General features: G+C 33.1%; 1 protein-coding gene across 4 annotated transcripts in view; it reads right to left on the bottom strand.

The window, feature by feature from the left end:
* The window catches only part of AHI1 (Abelson helper integration site 1), a 166,604-nt gene that overhangs the window by 59,661 nt on the left and 89,076 nt on the right, over nucleotides 1-17,867 (bottom strand). For 3 of the 4 annotated variants that reach the window (XM_012722687.1, XM_012722683.1, XM_012722689.1), the window contains one exon: nucleotides 7,093-7,148. In XM_012722687.1, coding sequence (XP_012578141.1) covers nucleotides 7,093-7,148 — 56 coding nt within the window. Of the gene's footprint in view, nucleotides 1-7,092; nucleotides 7,149-8,607; nucleotides 8,679-17,867 lie in introns of those variants that run through there. The other variant, XM_012722696.1, reaches the window with a different exon arrangement.

Genomic DNA, 17,867 nt, shown 5'->3' on the forward strand with positions numbered 1-17,867 from the left:
TGCTTGGTATCATTTCACCAAGCATTGGTTTTATGAAGATAGAGAGATTTAGTCCTTCGGTTTATGACTTGCTGATGACAACTACATGCTCACTACTTATGCAGCACGAAATTCCCCACAGCGATTCTGGTAATGAATAGTTACTATTTGACTTGGAGGACATGACTGTCATATGTATAAAATATGGGAGTGAATTTTAAGTGAACTATGAAAAAAGGAAGAATGAGAGATGTGAGTGAACATGTATGTGATGACTGTCAGAATTTGCTTAGTTTTTCTGCTTTTTATGTGTTCACTTGGAACAGTAAAAACAGCTAGTGTGTCTCATTTGTCCCATTCTGAGTGAATGTGGTGGTGGGTGTGAAATGCTGTCCAACAAGGGCATCCAATTCAGGGTTGAATCCAAGAATTAGTGTTTACCATTACAAATATTCTGGGTATTTTTTGGGAAGTTTGGGCTTTTTTTTTTTTTTTTTTTGTGACCAGAAATATGCCATAAGAAATTAACTTCTGTTTATATCAATTAGCCTTTAGTAAAACTGGTTTCATTAAGCATTTTTGCTTAAGTTGCATGGGGGATGAAATAAGGGGTGATCAAGGAGGGCAGAGGAGATATTGGATCGGGGGTTTGACGGGGAGTAAGTAGGTAAAACATGGTATGCAGGTATGGGAGAGCAAAAATGTAACCTCCAAATAAAAAATAATTAAAATGTTGTAGTTACCTAGAACTTACAGAGGATAGAGAAAAGCTATTGTACTTGGGAAGTAACTGCCTTAATGACATCTGTCCCACACTGCATTAAACTTTTTTAATGTTGTATTTGGAATTTAACTGTTTACGCCTCACTTTTCTAATTAAACACACATAAAAAATACTCAAAGAAGAAAGTGAATTTTATATTTTGTTGCATTTCTACTACCCTCATTCCACCCCTGCACCCACCTAGTGCTTGGGACAGTACTATGTGATGCACTCTATATATACACTGTTTGCTGATCATTTAGAAAATAAATTCACATTATGCCACTATTATGTAACAGTCCTCCAGCAATATGAAATTCTCAGAATTCAAATAGTTTCTCTGGTAGAAAACCTTAGCAAATTCAAAAAGGAATAGGGAGAAAACTCAGGGGGAAATATATCTCAGTGGACTATGCAAATGGAAAAATATCAACATAGCTTCATAACTGATAATGACTAGAGAAAAAACTTCTGTTCAGACACTTAAGAATAACAATTATAGACAAGTCATCGGTAGCCTGATAGGTGTCTATTTTGCCTTTATATGGAAATCTCAATAGAACTGCTCTGAATTGTTACTTTATTGATAGGTGAAAACATATACTTTTATGACTTAAGTTATAAAAGCCTATAGTTTATCAGTTCCCTCTCCACCCTGTAATTATTTACAGGAAGAAATTGGTCATAGGTCCTATTTTATGAATTTTATAGGGGTACATTCCCTCCAGTTTACATACTGTGAATTCCTGGAAAATTCTATAGATTACAAAAAATAAGAGCTTCCTTTGGATCAAAGACATCTCTCTTTAACTTACATACTTATTAATAAACAAGTTACCCCAAATATTGTGTTAAAATGAAAACAATCATATTGTTATCTCTCTCTCCCATAATGTAACAAATAGTAATCTCAATAACTGGACTAACAGTGAAGTAATCTAGCAACAAAAGAACTCAAAATGTAGAAAAGTACAGATATCATATAATTTAAGACCTTCAAAATAAAATTTAATTTGAATAATTAAAGGTAAGACATTTAAGAACAAGGCTAAGTGCTGAAGGTAAACAGTAGCCCAAATATTTTAGATATATTTTTAGCATAATAAAATACTCTAAAACAATCATTTACTAATGCAAAGAATTATGTGACAAAATCTACTAATCAGCACCTTGAAAAACCAGAAAGAGAATAAGTGCAGAAAAAATGAACAGGTTATTAACTTGGTCTTGTAACTATATGGAATAATGAATCAACATTATAATTTTCAATCAGCTTAGTATATTTTAATTCCAAATAAATCATGTAATACTTATTATTCATGTAATACATCATGTAATACCATCTGGGATAATTCTGATGCACCAACCTGAATTTTATTTTAATCTGTGTGATATATGTGTAAGCTTCTGTAAAAATACAATCTATAATTTTATAAATGGTCTAAAATTCATTTATTAAAAGAAAGCTTTAGCTCTTTAATAGGGGTTATAAAGCATTGAATAAAATCAGAAGTAATAATAGTGTTATTTGGAATGCAGACACTTTATAAAAATCAGTGGTTGATCATAATGGGCTAACTGATGTTATTTGACTTTCATTATATCAGTTTTCACTGGAGATTAAAAAAAATTGTTTCCAAATTACTACAAATTCTTTATATATTCTGTATGATTTACTATGTTTTTTTTCTATGAGAAGATATGAAAAGTTATGGTAAATGCTGTGCATGTGATTATACATGAAAATACAGGTATGTTTTAACTTATGTTTCTCAGGTAATGACATCAAATAAGAAAAGACCAAACATGTGGGAGGGAGACTCCCTTATGCTAGCTGCTCTTTCCCTTTGATTTGCAAATAAAGTCCTCCATTTAAAGTAAATATGGATGTGATGCTGACTTAACCATTAACTAACTTTTACACCTGCCTCTCAGAGTTCAGAGAATGGCCTCCGATTAGTTTGAGTCTATTACCCTTCGCTTGCTATAGGCTATAAGCAGGTGTAGCAACTAGTTCTTAAAGGGGCATGATCTAATTACTTTCATTTAATCGAAGTGTTTGATGTCTTAGTTGGTTTTGCTCTATTAATGAAGTATCTATGTAAATACCATTCAGCACAAGAGTCAGTGAAAAGAAAGACACACATTTAACCATCAAATCTGAACTCTACATTAGCTTTAAAGAAAATAAGAGAATCTCAATAACATATGAACAGGCAAAATAAGCTTCTTAGACAAAAGAATAACCATCAAGCTGATATCTAATGTTTCTTCTGCAGTACTGAACATGAGGAGGCAAATGATCATCAACTTTCAAAATGTTTTAAAGGGAAAAGGTTATGTTCAAATAACTAAAACCCTGGCAACTGTCTTAAGACACCTGAGATTTCAAAATAAGAATCAAATAACATAATCTTTATTATATTTATTAAAAAAAAACAAACCTGAAAACATTTTCTTAGAAATGAGCAAGCTAAAGGGCTCAGCCTGTAAAAAAATGAGTAGTGATTATAGCCAGCTATAAAATAAAGATTTGATTATTTTTGATGGAATAGGGCCATTCCACAAGGAGACATTCTTGCTTACTTTCTATCAAAAAAAGTGTATGTCAAAAAGAAAAAAAAATATTACCAACAAAAAATCTGAAGGTCATGTAATCAATGAAAAAACAGGAAGCAAGTAACAAAAAGAGGGTGAGACATGTCAGATAAGGAGTTAATTTTCAAACTGTACGAAGAACTTATACAACTCAACATCAGTAAAATATCTAATTAAAAAAACAGGTAGAAGAATTAAGTATACACTTCTCCAAGAAAAACAATGATGGCCATAGAACAATTGAAAAAATGTTCAATATCATTTACTATAAGAGAAATGCAAATCAAAACCACAATGAGATATCATATCACCATGAGAATGATCCATATCAAAAAGATTGGAAACAACAAACATTGGTGAGGTTGTGGAGAAGAATGAGCCAGTCTGATGCACTGTTGGTAGGAATATAAAATGATACAGTCTACATAGAAAACGGTATGGAGCTTCCTAAACGACTAAAGCCCACGGAGCTGTATTGATCCCGCAACACAACACCACTCCTGGATATTCACCCACGGGGCACGAAAAGACTTATGAATGTTCTCAGCAGCATTATTCACAAAAAGCCAAGATGCAACCAACTTAAATGTCCATTGACAGACTGGATAAAGAAATTGTTGTATAAATATTCAATGGAATTTTATCCAGCTATTTAAAGAAAAAAAATATTTCTCCCAACTGGGAGAACATGTGATTTTGAGGGGATTATGCTAAGTGAAAAATTTAGAAAGTAAATGACCATTACAAATGGTTTCACTCATTAGTGAAATATAAATAAAGAAAACAAACTGGCAAAGAAAACAGAAATGGTTCATAGACTGAGGGAAAATAGAGGCATTACCAGAGTAAAGCAGGAGAGGAGGGGTAACACAGTTTTATTTTATCCAGGGAGCTTTGGGAGGGTGAGGGAAGCATATGCACACTCTGAGGTGGGAGACTGTATATTCCCCAAATTATATACTTATGTTAGCAAATGACAAATCAGTAGTTTGAAAATATGGTAGAACACTGGGCAAAGGGGCAGAGACAGTTCTCAGGCCTGCCCTTAGTTACCTGATGGTCCGTGAATTACACTACACGCCACCAACCACGACATCCTCTATAACCATATGTTAACTGGAAAGTTCATTCAAAATTCTAACATGAAATGTTAAGAACATAACTTTCTCTTTTATGGAAGCTTAAGAATGTCTCATTCCTCCTTTCCCTCACTTGCTGTAACTAGTATTTACATACCCCTAACTCCGAAGTAATGGCAGTACCTGAGGCTAGAGGAAAGCGGGACTAACAAGGCACTGGAAGGTAAGCTGGAGAGTGGAGACTAAAACACCTGCAAGAAATCAGAGCCCTCGCTGCAGCCATTCGGAAACCCTGGCCTTTGTCTTTCTATTTTTTTGTTAGATTTCAGGAGTATCATGCCAATATTGTACAAATTTTGAATTTATAAATACCCCACCTTGTTAGACTTTTCTACAGAATTTTTCCTATTCTCCCCTCTATATATTTCCTTCTCTTAAATCACTTTAGGGAAATAATGACACATAAGTACAAATTAGGAAAATTATATTTCTATGAAAATCAGTCCTTAACTGTAGTTGAGGGACCAGAGGACATTACATAACAAGCAAACTGTGATTCTACCTAAAGACTATAAAGAAAGGGCAAAGTGAAATGTAAATGTCAGGAAGGCAAGGAGCTATGAAGGCTGAGGCATAATGGAATATGCAGGAAAAGAGCTCAGAAAATCACATTAGAAAGGAAGCTTGGTTCAAGTCATAACCAGAAACAAATGGTCTTGGAGTGGCAATATTAACAAGTATACTGAGTAGAAATGCTAGTAACATTTCTATCATTTTAATAATCTAATTGAAATATATAATCAAAAGACCAATATCTAAATTTTTATGTATTTTTAGATCATGTACTTTAGATCCTTTACTTCACTAGGATCACTTTGAGATTGTACCTCTGCAAATATTATTCCTCATGATTTTTTTAAGAATCCCATCTATTATTTCAACATCTAATTAATGTGGAAATACCAATCATCCCATAGGGAAAAACAAAAAAACTTTGTCAAGATGCATTTTTCTGAGGTTCAGAATGTACATAAAAGATATGTAAACACAGGAATAGCCTAAGAATTGCCCATAAGAATTAAATTTCAAAATTTTGTAAAATAATTTCATGACTGTGTATATTATACAAATATATTAAATTATATTTTCTATAACTGCTAACCTTTTTTGTATTAAATAATAAAGTCTATAAGTATTATGGCCACATTTTTAGCAGATAATGTAACTGTATTATACATTATTACTGTTTCTTTCTATGATTATATTAATAATTAACTGCTCAATATGAGTCTTTTTTTGAAGTCCTACTTATTAAGTTACCAACATGTTGAATCAGTCATATTGGATTTATTACAAAGTCGAAATGGAATCAATTTCCTATTGTCAGTAAACAAATATTGTTGTCAATAAAATCAAATAGCTTAACATAGTTTATACTTTCTTTAAAAAAATACTATCAAATCTTTCTCACAATAGGATATGATGAATTATATGGAGTACTAAAAAGATTTATTATATAGGAGGGTAAGAAGTAAGATTAAACTTAGTGTCAAGTAAGATATACTCCAGGCTCTATCTCCTATGAAGCTTTCTAGCAACTGATGTTTCACACAAATATTATCAGAGATTAAAGGGAACCCTGTCTTCCTCTTACATTATCATCTGTAATTACTTTTAATGTAGTAAATAAATACTGTAATTGTGAAATGTTTTTTGTTGTATGTGAGCAATACAGAAGGGTAAGAGATAAGATTTCACTTCTATAATAATAAAACATAGCACATAAGAGAAATGAAACATAATAGCCTGTGTGCACCATTGCAAAACATGTACTCCAAACAATGATGCCAGCATACTGACCACTCATCATTAAAACATGCAAGTAGGCCCTCCCTGGTGGCGCAGTGGGTTAAAGCACAGCACAAAGAAGCTTAAGCCACTTCCTCATGAGTTCGATCCCCACCTGCCCCGGAGGAGATCCACATGGTGCGGCAGACCTCTCCTGACCCGCCCACTGCTCCCCTCAGCAGTGTACTTCATTGATCTGCCTGTTCTGCTCCCCGCTCTGTCTCTGGTGAATCCTCTCGCCCTCCACATCTCTGGCCTGTACCCCAGTTCTATATGAATAAATAAATAAATCTTAAAAAAACAAACAAACATGCAAGTAAATCTGCTTTACTTTATTTCTCAAAAGTCAAACTATTTTTAAATTGAAAACAAAACAAAACAACCCTAGAAATATGACTGCAGAATAGAGGTTACTAGAAGGTGAGGGACGAGAGAAGAGAGGTAGGAGCAAAGCAGGCAGGGGACCCAGAAGTCTTGAATAAAGAACTCGGCTGCTTTGGTGGTGGTTGTGGTGTGATAATACAGCTGACACTATGTGAACCTATTTCCCTAAGTCATAAATAATGTAAACCAGTGTTACCTCAATAAAAAAAAAAAAATTCTGTTTATAACACTGATTTAAGCAAGTATCTGTAAAAGTGATAGTGCATCTTACTTTCTCTTGGCAAAAATTGGTAGTATTCTTCATTAATTAAAAAACATGGCTGCAACTTTGGCAAAAGGGAGATTTAAAGCATTTCTTATAATTGCATTTTTTGTCACTGTCCCCAGTATCACTTTGTAGCTTCTTATCAGTAATAACACTGCAGAAATAGACTGCCTTACCATTGGTGCTGTATCTGTATGGTGGTTATAAGGTTTTCTTTCTGTGCTGATAATACCTGTGAAAAGAAAAGACTGTAAATATCTGCTTATTGGATGCATCCATTTTATTCTAGAAACATTTAAGTCTGTAATATGTAATTCCTACAGTATATACAAGGAAAGAAGCTTCTTTTTGATGGCAGGATCCTTCAAGTTTCACCATGAATTCATTGATCAGAAACAGTCCAAGAGGTTAGTTTACTAAGAAACCAGACTCAAGGTTAGTTAAGCCAACTTTCCCATTCCAGTGCTGTGTCCAGCAACAGCACAAGATGTGTCGATATCCTGCTTGGGCTCTAAAATTCTACCATTATGTCTGCTCTGCTAGATTGCTTCCATAAAAGTTTCATTTCTTACTTGGGGGTCACTAAGATTTCATAAAAAGGCAACAGAAGGAATCAGTGCTTTATTTTCTCAAAAGAAATAAACAAGTCTATTTGAATTTCTCTTTGATCATTTGACTTCCTACCATGACATATTCTGTCATCTATTTAATCACCATGGGGCATGTGAAGAAAAAGGTTACCCTGATTCCTTCCTTTAAAATGATATTGACTGCTAAACTTGAGAAAAAATTCTTTTATCATGTATGGATTTATCTTTTTGTCCCCCCATATCCTCTACTGAATTTTCTTACAAAAAGCAGCCTCTAAAAATTTAACACATTGCATCTCATCTATGAAAAAGATACTAGTTCAAAGTGTGGCTCAAGGTAAAAAAAGGACACAGATAAGGGTCTCACTTATATAACCCGGTTATCAGATCATTAAGTGATTAGAACACTGGAATAGTTCAAATTATGTTAAATGTTGTCACAAGAGAGGTGGTTATAAATGAGAACTGCAATGTGTTGTTAGTGACAACTGCCAAAATTCATAGTTGTAACAAAATACAAGTTTCTCTCATTTACACGCATTTAACTAAATTTCTTAAAGTTTGATAAGGGATTAAGCTGAGATAAACATAAAATCATTTTCACCACTTTGCAAACATATATTCAAAATGAACAAAGTACATGATTTTAAAACAATGTAGTTACTGTTTTATTAAAAGGGGGAAAAAATTTCTCAACCATCAACATTACTCCGATACCAAAAGAAGACAAGGACATCATAAAAGAAACTATAGGCCAATATCCCTGGTGAACAAAGATCCAAAATGCTTCAACAAAATCTTAGCAAATAGAATTCAACAATGCATTAAAATGCTCAGACATCATGATCAACTGGTATTTATTCCAGTGATACAAGGATGATTCCATATTCCAAAAACAAAGTAACTCACCACATCAACAAAATGAAAGATAAAATCATATTATCACATCAATAGCAGCAAAAGCACCGATAAGTTCACTATTCACTTTTGATAAATTTGATAAATGGATAAATGGAGATAGAAGTACACACTTCAGCATAATAAAGTCCACATAGGACAAAACTACAGCTAAATATCTTATTAGATGCTGAGAAACAGGTTTACCTCTAAGATCAGGTACAAGACAAGGCTGTCCAATTTCATCACTATCATTCAACATAGTATTAGAATTCCTAGAAAAAGCATTTAAGCAAGAGAAAGATTAAAAAAAGGAAGCCATACTGGGAAAGAAGTAAAACTATTACTATTTGCAGATGGCATGATAATATACACAGAAAACCCTAAGGGCTCCACTAAAAACTATTAGAAACAGTAAATCAGTAAAGTGGCTACAAAATCAATTAAAAAAAATTGGTTGTATTCCTATATGCCAACAATGAATTGGATGAGAAAGAAATCAAGGACACAATTTCATTTGCTATCACATTAAAAATAAATACCTAATAATAAACATAACAAAAGAGGTGATGGAATTGTACAATAAAAACTGGGAGATATTATTGAAAGGGATAGAAAAACAAGGAGAAAAACTCAAAGAAAACTATTTCCTGCTCATGGCCTAGAATAAGTAACATTATTAAAATGGCCTTCTTATCCAAATCAATAAACATATTCCTATGAAAAATACCTATTACAATATGTATATTTACATATCATTAATTCAATATACATATGAAATACCTATCAAAAACTCAATGGGATTCTTCAAAGAAATAGAGCAATTACCACTGTAATTGATATGGAATCACAAAAAGCCCAACTAGCCAAAGCAATTTTAACAACCAAAAAAAAGAGTTATCACACTCCCAGACTTCAAACAACACTATTAAGCTATAGTAATCAAAATAGTACTTATTGGAGTAAAAACAGACATAGAAACAATGTAATATAATTGAGAGCCCAGTAATAAACTTACACTTTTGTGAGCAAATAATCTATCACAAAGGAGTCACAAGTACGAGGTGGAGAAAGGAAAATCTCTTGAACAAATGGTGTTGGAAAAATTGGACAGCCATAAACAAAAGGAAGGAATGAGAATACTATATTACTCTACATACAAAAATAATTTCAAATAGATCAAAGACTTAGACTTAAGACCTGCAAACAAATATCAATACATAGGAAAAAACATAAGCAATATACTTCATGACAATGACTTCATGGTATCTTTGGGAACTTAACTACAACAATAAAGCAACAAACTATACCAAGCTACAAAACTTCTGCACAGTGAAAGAACTAAGACACTGACCACATGGGAGGAAATATATTTAAACATTAAAGATCTGACAAGGGGAGATACCTAAGGTTTACAAAGAACTCATGCAACTCAACAAAAAGAAATAATCCAGTCAAAAAGTGGGCAGAAAGCTAAATAGACACCTCTCTAAAAACATACAGGTGGCCAACAGGCAAAAGAAAAAAATGTTCATCACTTGTCATCAAATCAAAACCACAGTGAGATACCACCTCACACTAGTGAGACCAGAAACCGTAAGTGTTGGTGAGGGTTTGGGGAGACAGGAACCCTTGTACACTGTTGGTGGGGGTGTTGTTTGGTTTAGCTCCTATGGAAAACAGTATAGAGATTTGTCCAAATAGTAAAAATAGATCTACCAGATGATGCAGCAATTCCTTGGTATCCGTATGGAGAATTCAAAAAATAAACAAACAAAAAACAAAACCAAAAATCACTAATTTGAAGGGATATATGCACTGGTGTGTTCACTGAAGCACTATTTACAACAAATTATGGAACCAATGTGAATGACATATGAGTGAAATAATGATGAGATGTGTATGTGTGTATGAATCCCATATATACATGTTTTCTCTTATGTATGTGTGAACACACACACGCACACTCACACAAGGAGTGTAGTATTACCCAACAATAAAAAAAAGAAATTTTGCCATTTGCCACAATATGGATAAACTGAAGAGGATTATGCTAAGTGAAATAAATCAGAAGACAGACAAATATCAGGTGCTTTCACCAATATGTGGAATACAGAGAAACAAAAAAGGGAGCAGAACAAGCCAACCAAAACTAACACTAAAATCTGAGACAGAACTGAGGCTGCCAGGTAGGAAGGTAGAGGGAGGGGGCAAGATGTGGAGTGAGTCCAATGGTTTATGGTGGAGGATGAAGCATACCTTGGTGGTGGTTCTGGTGTGGTAACAAACAGCAGAAGAGGTGTCAACCTATACCTCCAAATCATAGATGGTGCTGTATACCAACATAACCTCAACAAAAAAATAGTACAATTTAAAAAAAAAGAAAAACCAGCAAACATTTTCTGAATCTCTATTTTTAGCCAATGAAGTGTAATATACTCTACTACCTTCATTCAACAAACTGATATCCACTGAGTGCCTATTTGGCAGTGATAAAAAAAATAAGTTTGAAAGGATAAATTACGCTTTTGATTAAGTGTAAAACACATGTCCTTTTTTTTTATTTTTTGAAGAAATGCTACAGTGCAATTTAGTAATTTGTCTTAAAGTTTTATAGGTCATTTTTGATGGAAAGACAGATTTTTGTTCATAAACTAACACTGGGATTGACTTTAAATATATTTTAAAATTCAGTTAATTCATAATAGAAAATATTCAAACAATGCCAATTCTTATTGTAAATTCTTAATAATACTGAAGCATACAGAACAAATAGTGAAATCCTTACATCCTCAGGCTCCACACTCCTACATACTCTAGCAGCAACCATTGAGAACAATCTGGCAAGACACACTGACTTTTGAGTGAGAGTTGCTATACAATGGGTTTAAGAATTAGTAACATCTCACTATTACAATCTGATCACTGTAAAAATGGCTTCAGCTGATTACTAATTTAAAATTCTTATCCAATTAGAAAGTAACTTCAGGGCCCTCCCTGGTGGCGCAGCGGGTTAAAGCACAGCACTAAGAAGCTAAAGCTACTTCAGCATGAGTTCAATCCCCACCTGCCCTGGAGGTGACCACATGGCGCAGCAGACCACTCCTGACCTGCCTGCTGCTCCCCTCAGCAGTGTACTTAGTCGATCTGCCTGTTCTACTCCCCACCTGTCTCTGGTGAAGCCTCTCACCGCCCCTACACCTTTGGCTTATACCCCAGTTCTGTATGCATAAATAAATATTTTTTTTTAAAAAAGAAAGTAACTTCAAAATTAAAAAAATAAATTAAAAAAATCTAAATCCTCAGGTTGTAAAATTACCAAAAAAAAAAAAAAAAAAAGCTACGTATTTTGCCATTTCAATTTCGGTATAAGGGTGTGTTCAAAACTAGCATTTTCTTAAGTTGATTATCCAAATATACAATCTTTGTTTTAAATTTAGATTACAAATTGAAACATCACTTGTAATACATACATATTTGCATGTATACAAGTTTTTCAAGATTTGAGTATGAACAAAGGAGAACACGTTTAAGGAATAACGTTCCAATTTTGAGATCCTATTTTAAGCAGGTTTTATTTACAAAATTTTTGTTTGGTATTTTATATCACTTATATTAAGGTATAAAGCCATGTGCAAGCTCACAAATAGCTTACTGTAGTGGTTATTTTTTAAAGTGTCAACTTAGCTAGGTGCCAGGTATCTAGTCAAACATTATAGGTCTCTGTGAAGGTATTTTTATGGTATGGGATTAACACTTAAATCAGCAGACAGGGAGTGAAGCAGATTGCTCCTCATAAAGTGGAGCGGCCTTAAGAAAAAGACCAACCTTCCCTTAAAGAGGGAATTTTGCCAACAGACTGCCTTCAGATTTGAACTGTCACTCTTCTCTCTTGGTCTCCCGTCTGCTACCCTACTCTGCAGATTTTGAATTTGCCAGAAAACATAATGATAAAAAACAATTCCTTAATATGAATCTCTTTCTCCCCCTTCCCTCCCTCTCTATCCTACTGATTGTTTTTCTGGAGCACATTGAGTAAGGCACTTATTTTCTGGGAAAGAATAAAATGAAAAACGAGCTGTCTTCATTTATTTTCCAAATATACTTTGTGTTCACTAAACATGTTAATTGTGCAGGAATATAGCTAAAATATCAAATTATCATGGATTGTTTAAAATTTAGAATAGCAAAAAATGGATTCAAGAATATCCAACATCTGTAATCAATTAAAAAAAATCATTCAAGAATATAAATCGAGAAGCATACAGAATAGTGTCCATCTTATAGTTGTCCAATCTGACAATCTCTGCTTTTAGTGCTTAGATTATTTACATATCAATGCAATTATTGATATGGCCATGTTTAAGCATGCCATCTTGCCATTTTATTGCATCTAGTTTTGTTCCTGTCCTCCTCCTTTTCTATAGTCTCTTGGAATAAACATATTTTTACTATTCCATTTGTAGTAAGCTAACAGCTAAAGTTTTAGCTATGCATCTTTGTATATATTTTAATGGTTAATCTAGATATAATAATAATAATATATATCTTCAAATTATTATGGTATAACCTGAATTAAGATTTTTCATTTCATGAGCAATATCTGCACTTAAAACAGTATTTTCCCATTTATCCTTATCACCCTTTATCCTGTTGTCTTATATTTTACTTCCACATTATAAATTCTACATTATCATCAGCATATCCTTCCACAATATATTATCCTTATATTTGTTTTATGCAGTCAATAGTCTTTGCAAATTTCAAAAACTAGTTTTCATGTATATATATATATATATACACATATATATGTATATTTATATACACATATATGTTCTAAAGATTTAGACCTTTACATGTGATTATTTCTCATATACCCCTTAAGGAATCTCTTGTAGTATAAATCTACTGGTGACTAATTACATTTTTTGTACTGGGTACTGGGAAGTCTTAAACAGGGTTGAAGGAGTTTTTTTTGCCAGGTATTGAATTTTTAGTTGACAGTTACTTTTTTTTAACACTTAAGTTATTTTATTCAATTGTTTCTTATAAGATGGAAGCCATCACTCTTATTTTTATTGCCCTACATGCAATGCAATTTTTCCCTCTCTGGTTACCTTTATGATGTTCTCTTTAGGTTTCATGTACTTAGGTGTGGTTTCAGTTATCCTTCTTGGTGTTTGCTAGGCTTTTTATATCATTTTTATATCTATTAGGTAAATATATTTTATTAGAGTCATAAAACACCAACCCCATTATTTCTTTGCCTCTTTTCTCTATTCCTTCTGGAAGCTAATAACACTATTTAGTTCATTTGATGTTATCTTTCTCCCTCTGCCCCTACCCGGACACAGACACAGACACACACACAGACACACACACACACACACAGTGTTTCTATTGCGATAATTTGTTATTCCGTCCAAGTTCACTGACCCTTTTCTTTTAATGCACAATATCTACCACTTCTCCAACTTAATGATTTTTTTTTGTTTTATTTACCACACTCTTCACTTCTATTTATTTTTAAATTTTCATTTCCCTGTTGAATTTCTCCATCTTTTCACTCATTTAGCCCATGTTTCCTCATTTAACATATGTACAAGGTTAAAGTTCTTGTGTGCTAACTAACATTTTGATCATCTGTAGTCTCCTTCACTGATTGTTCTTTGTGTTAATTACAGGTCACCTACTCCTGTTTATTCACAAGTCTCAAAATTTCCCACCACAAATCAGATTAGCTACATATACAACCTGTACATAAAGGGTTCATCTTTTTATTTTAGAAACTATGGCTAGAGAAAAGTTTTTAATTCAGACAGGGAGTTGGTCTGGGATATTGATTTATTTAACATCAATATATGTATCAAAGATTCAAAATTTATTAGTTCCTCCTTCTAGAACGACTTTGGGATGCTTTTAGAGATTAAAGAAACTCTCTTTTGGCCTCTTCTATAATTTCACATATCATTGCCTTTGCTACAAAATTCCTGTGGTGGAAAATTGACAGTGGTGAGTACTGACTTACATTTGGAGTCTTTCCCATTCCAGTTCATCATGCCAGTCGACCTGGCATTAGAAGTCCAGTTGGTTTTTGTCTGATCACAGACACTCCCTATAAAAGACTTGCTCTTCTACTTCCTATGTCTGCATCTTAACAAATGCTAACAGGTATTAAAGAGATTGCTGGCCTCCATTCCCTCATGAAGCAGGATGTGTTCTCACTTAATTTTTATTTTTATTTTTTTTGCTTCTATACTTTCATGATTTTTTTGTTAATGAGGTCATGTGAGGTCTCTCACTCTTGAAGTGTAAGTCATGGTTATTACCAGTATTCATTACCGTTTTGTTAAATTATAGCTTTTAAATTTTTCTACTTGTTTTGTTTTTGGTCAGAGCATACTTATTCTTGAATTTATATTTTTAATTTCCATCAATGTTTCAGTTTTGCTACTGCTTATCTTCCCAATTCTTACAACAATAAATATATCATTGTTTAACCAAGCAGAATATCTGAGTCTCTCTCCAACTGAGATATTATACTTACCAATATTGCCTTGCTCTACATTAAGATTAAACTTTTAGAAGGCTGCTATTTCTCTATTCCGCTATAAAAATTGATACATGTAAGTTTAAATGGATGAAAATGCATAAGAATTTGTGAAGTATTAAGAATTTATAAACAAAAAATACTTTAAGAAAAAAAGTTAATGTTTCCTCTATGCCTAAGAGAAATCTAATGTTTTCCCTTATAGCTTGAGGTTTCTGTCTTAATTCATTCGGCTCTCTAAACTGTTATATATCAACATATGTATCCTTTATTGGCAGAAACATTATACTTTTGATAATGAATTATGGATAAGAATCCCTTTACCTTGGTTGTCTGAATATTACTACACTATCAGCCAGCTTCTAGAGTTTTAGATGAGAAGTCTAAAACTCTTCTAATATAAATAACCTGTTCCTCTTCTGTAGAGACCTTTGGATATTTTCCCACTATCCAGGCAATCAGGAATTTCATCAGGGCATGTCTAAGTTTGTCTTTGTTATAGTTACTCTTTCTGGGGACTGATAACCCTTTACAAAGTCTGACTATTCTTCTCGAGGAAATTTTATTCTAGTATTTGTCTAACTTTGTAGCTCATCTCATATTTATCGTAATAATTTTCATCTCTGAGAGGATTACTACATTTAATATTCTTGGTCTCTTCCAAACAGGTAAGCAGAAAATGGGGTACACAGAGTTCACTGAGGGCTTCAGGCAGTAAAAGCTGTAAAATCTTAGAACTGCCCATATCTATCAGCTTAATGTTTGTAGTAAAATCAGTAGTCTGGAATATTCTCCATACACAAGAAACCTAAAAGGAAAGGATACCTAGAGGAATTTGCTTCCAGGTCCAGCCATTGCCAACTGTTGATCTAACACTGTAACTTAGGATTAATGAGACTTTAGAGAAGTTACTCATTTGCTAAATAGACTATTTAACCAATAACTATTGGTTAGACTGGTTGTTGCTTTTTGTTTGTTTGTTTTTTGCTGAAGCTCAGACTTCTATAGGACCACAAATCATGAAAATTAACTCATTGATGGAGTTTCAGTAACCACCAAATAAACTTTTAACTCATGGTGCCACTGACAATGGGATAGTGAATGAATCTCTTAAAGTAAAACCAAACAAAACTCAATAACTATTAGAAACTAAAGATAATGAATAAATAAAGATAGCTCCATATTAAAGGAAGGGAACACTGATTCTCAGAAAAGTAAATTGGAAGATAGGTAACAGCCCAAGTTCACAAGCCAATGAGCAATAAGAATGACAGAGCCCATATATCTAAGTCATAAACCCTACAGGCCCATCTATGTGTTTACTAGCTCCTGTGGTTCGGTCTTGATTTTATTCACATTTATATCTAACTCATGTCTTATTGATATTTATATCTAATATGGCTTCATCCAAATGCTTGAAATAAGGTCCTCAAGAGTTGATTAAAATATCTCCTGAATGAACTGGAATCTATGCTATACTCACCTTATTCATATGCTACCATAACAACTGTGTGTACTAGTGATCAGAATGTTATTTATTTAGCGAAGTAACACTGCACTACTATATCATATAAGTTTCAGGTGTGCATCACTGAGAGTCAACATGTATATATACTACATCAAATTTGCCACCAAATGGCCAATTTCTTTTATCCTTCATCATACAATTGTTCCCCTTTACCCACCCATCTTCCCTCTTTAATTTTGGAAACCATAAATTGGTATTATAATCCAAAAGATTTTTTTTCTGTTCAATTCATCTGCTTTTTTATTTGTTTGTTTGTTTTATTTTCTTATACACACCCTTATAACTGAATTCACACAGTATCTTTGTCTGGTTTATTTGACTAACCATAACACCCTCTAGGTCTATTCATGTTGTTGCCAATGGCAGGATTTCATCTCATAACTGAATGGTTTTCCATTGTTTGGATACATCATATCTTTATCCACTTGCTGATGGGAAATGGCGTTCATATCAAAAATTCTCAATGGCATTCTTCACAGAAGTAGAATTTAAAAATCATGACATTTACTTGAATGTACATGACTCTAAGCAAAAAAAGTATTTCTGAGAAAACAGAAAAACAAATATGGAGGCTTCACAGCCCCTTACTTCAAACTATACCACAAAGCAACTAACATAATTTGGTATTAGAACAAAAATAAACACATGGTCAATGGAAATAAAATGACATACATAATGGCAACTAATTTACAACAAAGGAGATAAGAACTTCCAGTGGAGAGAGAAGTCTTTTTAAAAACTGGCATTAGGAAAACTGGACAGTCACATGAAAAAGACAAAATTACAACACTATTAAACATCATAAATAAAAATTAATTCAATATTAAAGACATAGATATAAGACCGAAACCATAAAAATACATAGAAAAAAAAATAGGACATAGACAGTTTGACATCAGCCTTAGGGATATGTTTAGGGATATGTTTAGGAACTGACTTGAATAGCAAGAGAAGCATAGCAAAAATAAACAGGACAACATCAAACAAAAAAGACATTTTTGTTTCATATTCATATTCACATTCATTTTTGTATAGAAAAATGAAATGCATCAAACAAAAACATATCCTACTGAAAGGGAAGAGATACTGTACATACTATGTGCAAAAGGGTTTTATATCCAAAACATACAAAGACCTCATAAAACTCAACAATTAAAAAAACATTTAAAAATGGGCAATTTATGAATAGACGCTTATCTGCAGAGCATAGAGCTGGCCTATAGACACATGAAAAGATGTTCACTATCCATTACTAGACAAATGCAAATCAAATCAACAAACATTAGATCACACCTGTGAGAATGGCTATTATCCAAGTGAAGAAACAAGTGCTGAAGAGGATTTTAAGTTAGTGCAATTATTATGAAAAGTATGACAATTTCTCCT

This window comes from Condylura cristata, unplaced genomic scaffold (genome assembly GCF_000260355.1).
Source record: "Condylura cristata isolate star-nosed mole 26May11 unplaced genomic scaffold, ConCri1.0 scaffold00001, whole genome shotgun sequence".
Lineage (NCBI taxonomy): Eukaryota > Metazoa > Chordata > Mammalia > Eulipotyphla > Talpidae > Condylura > Condylura cristata.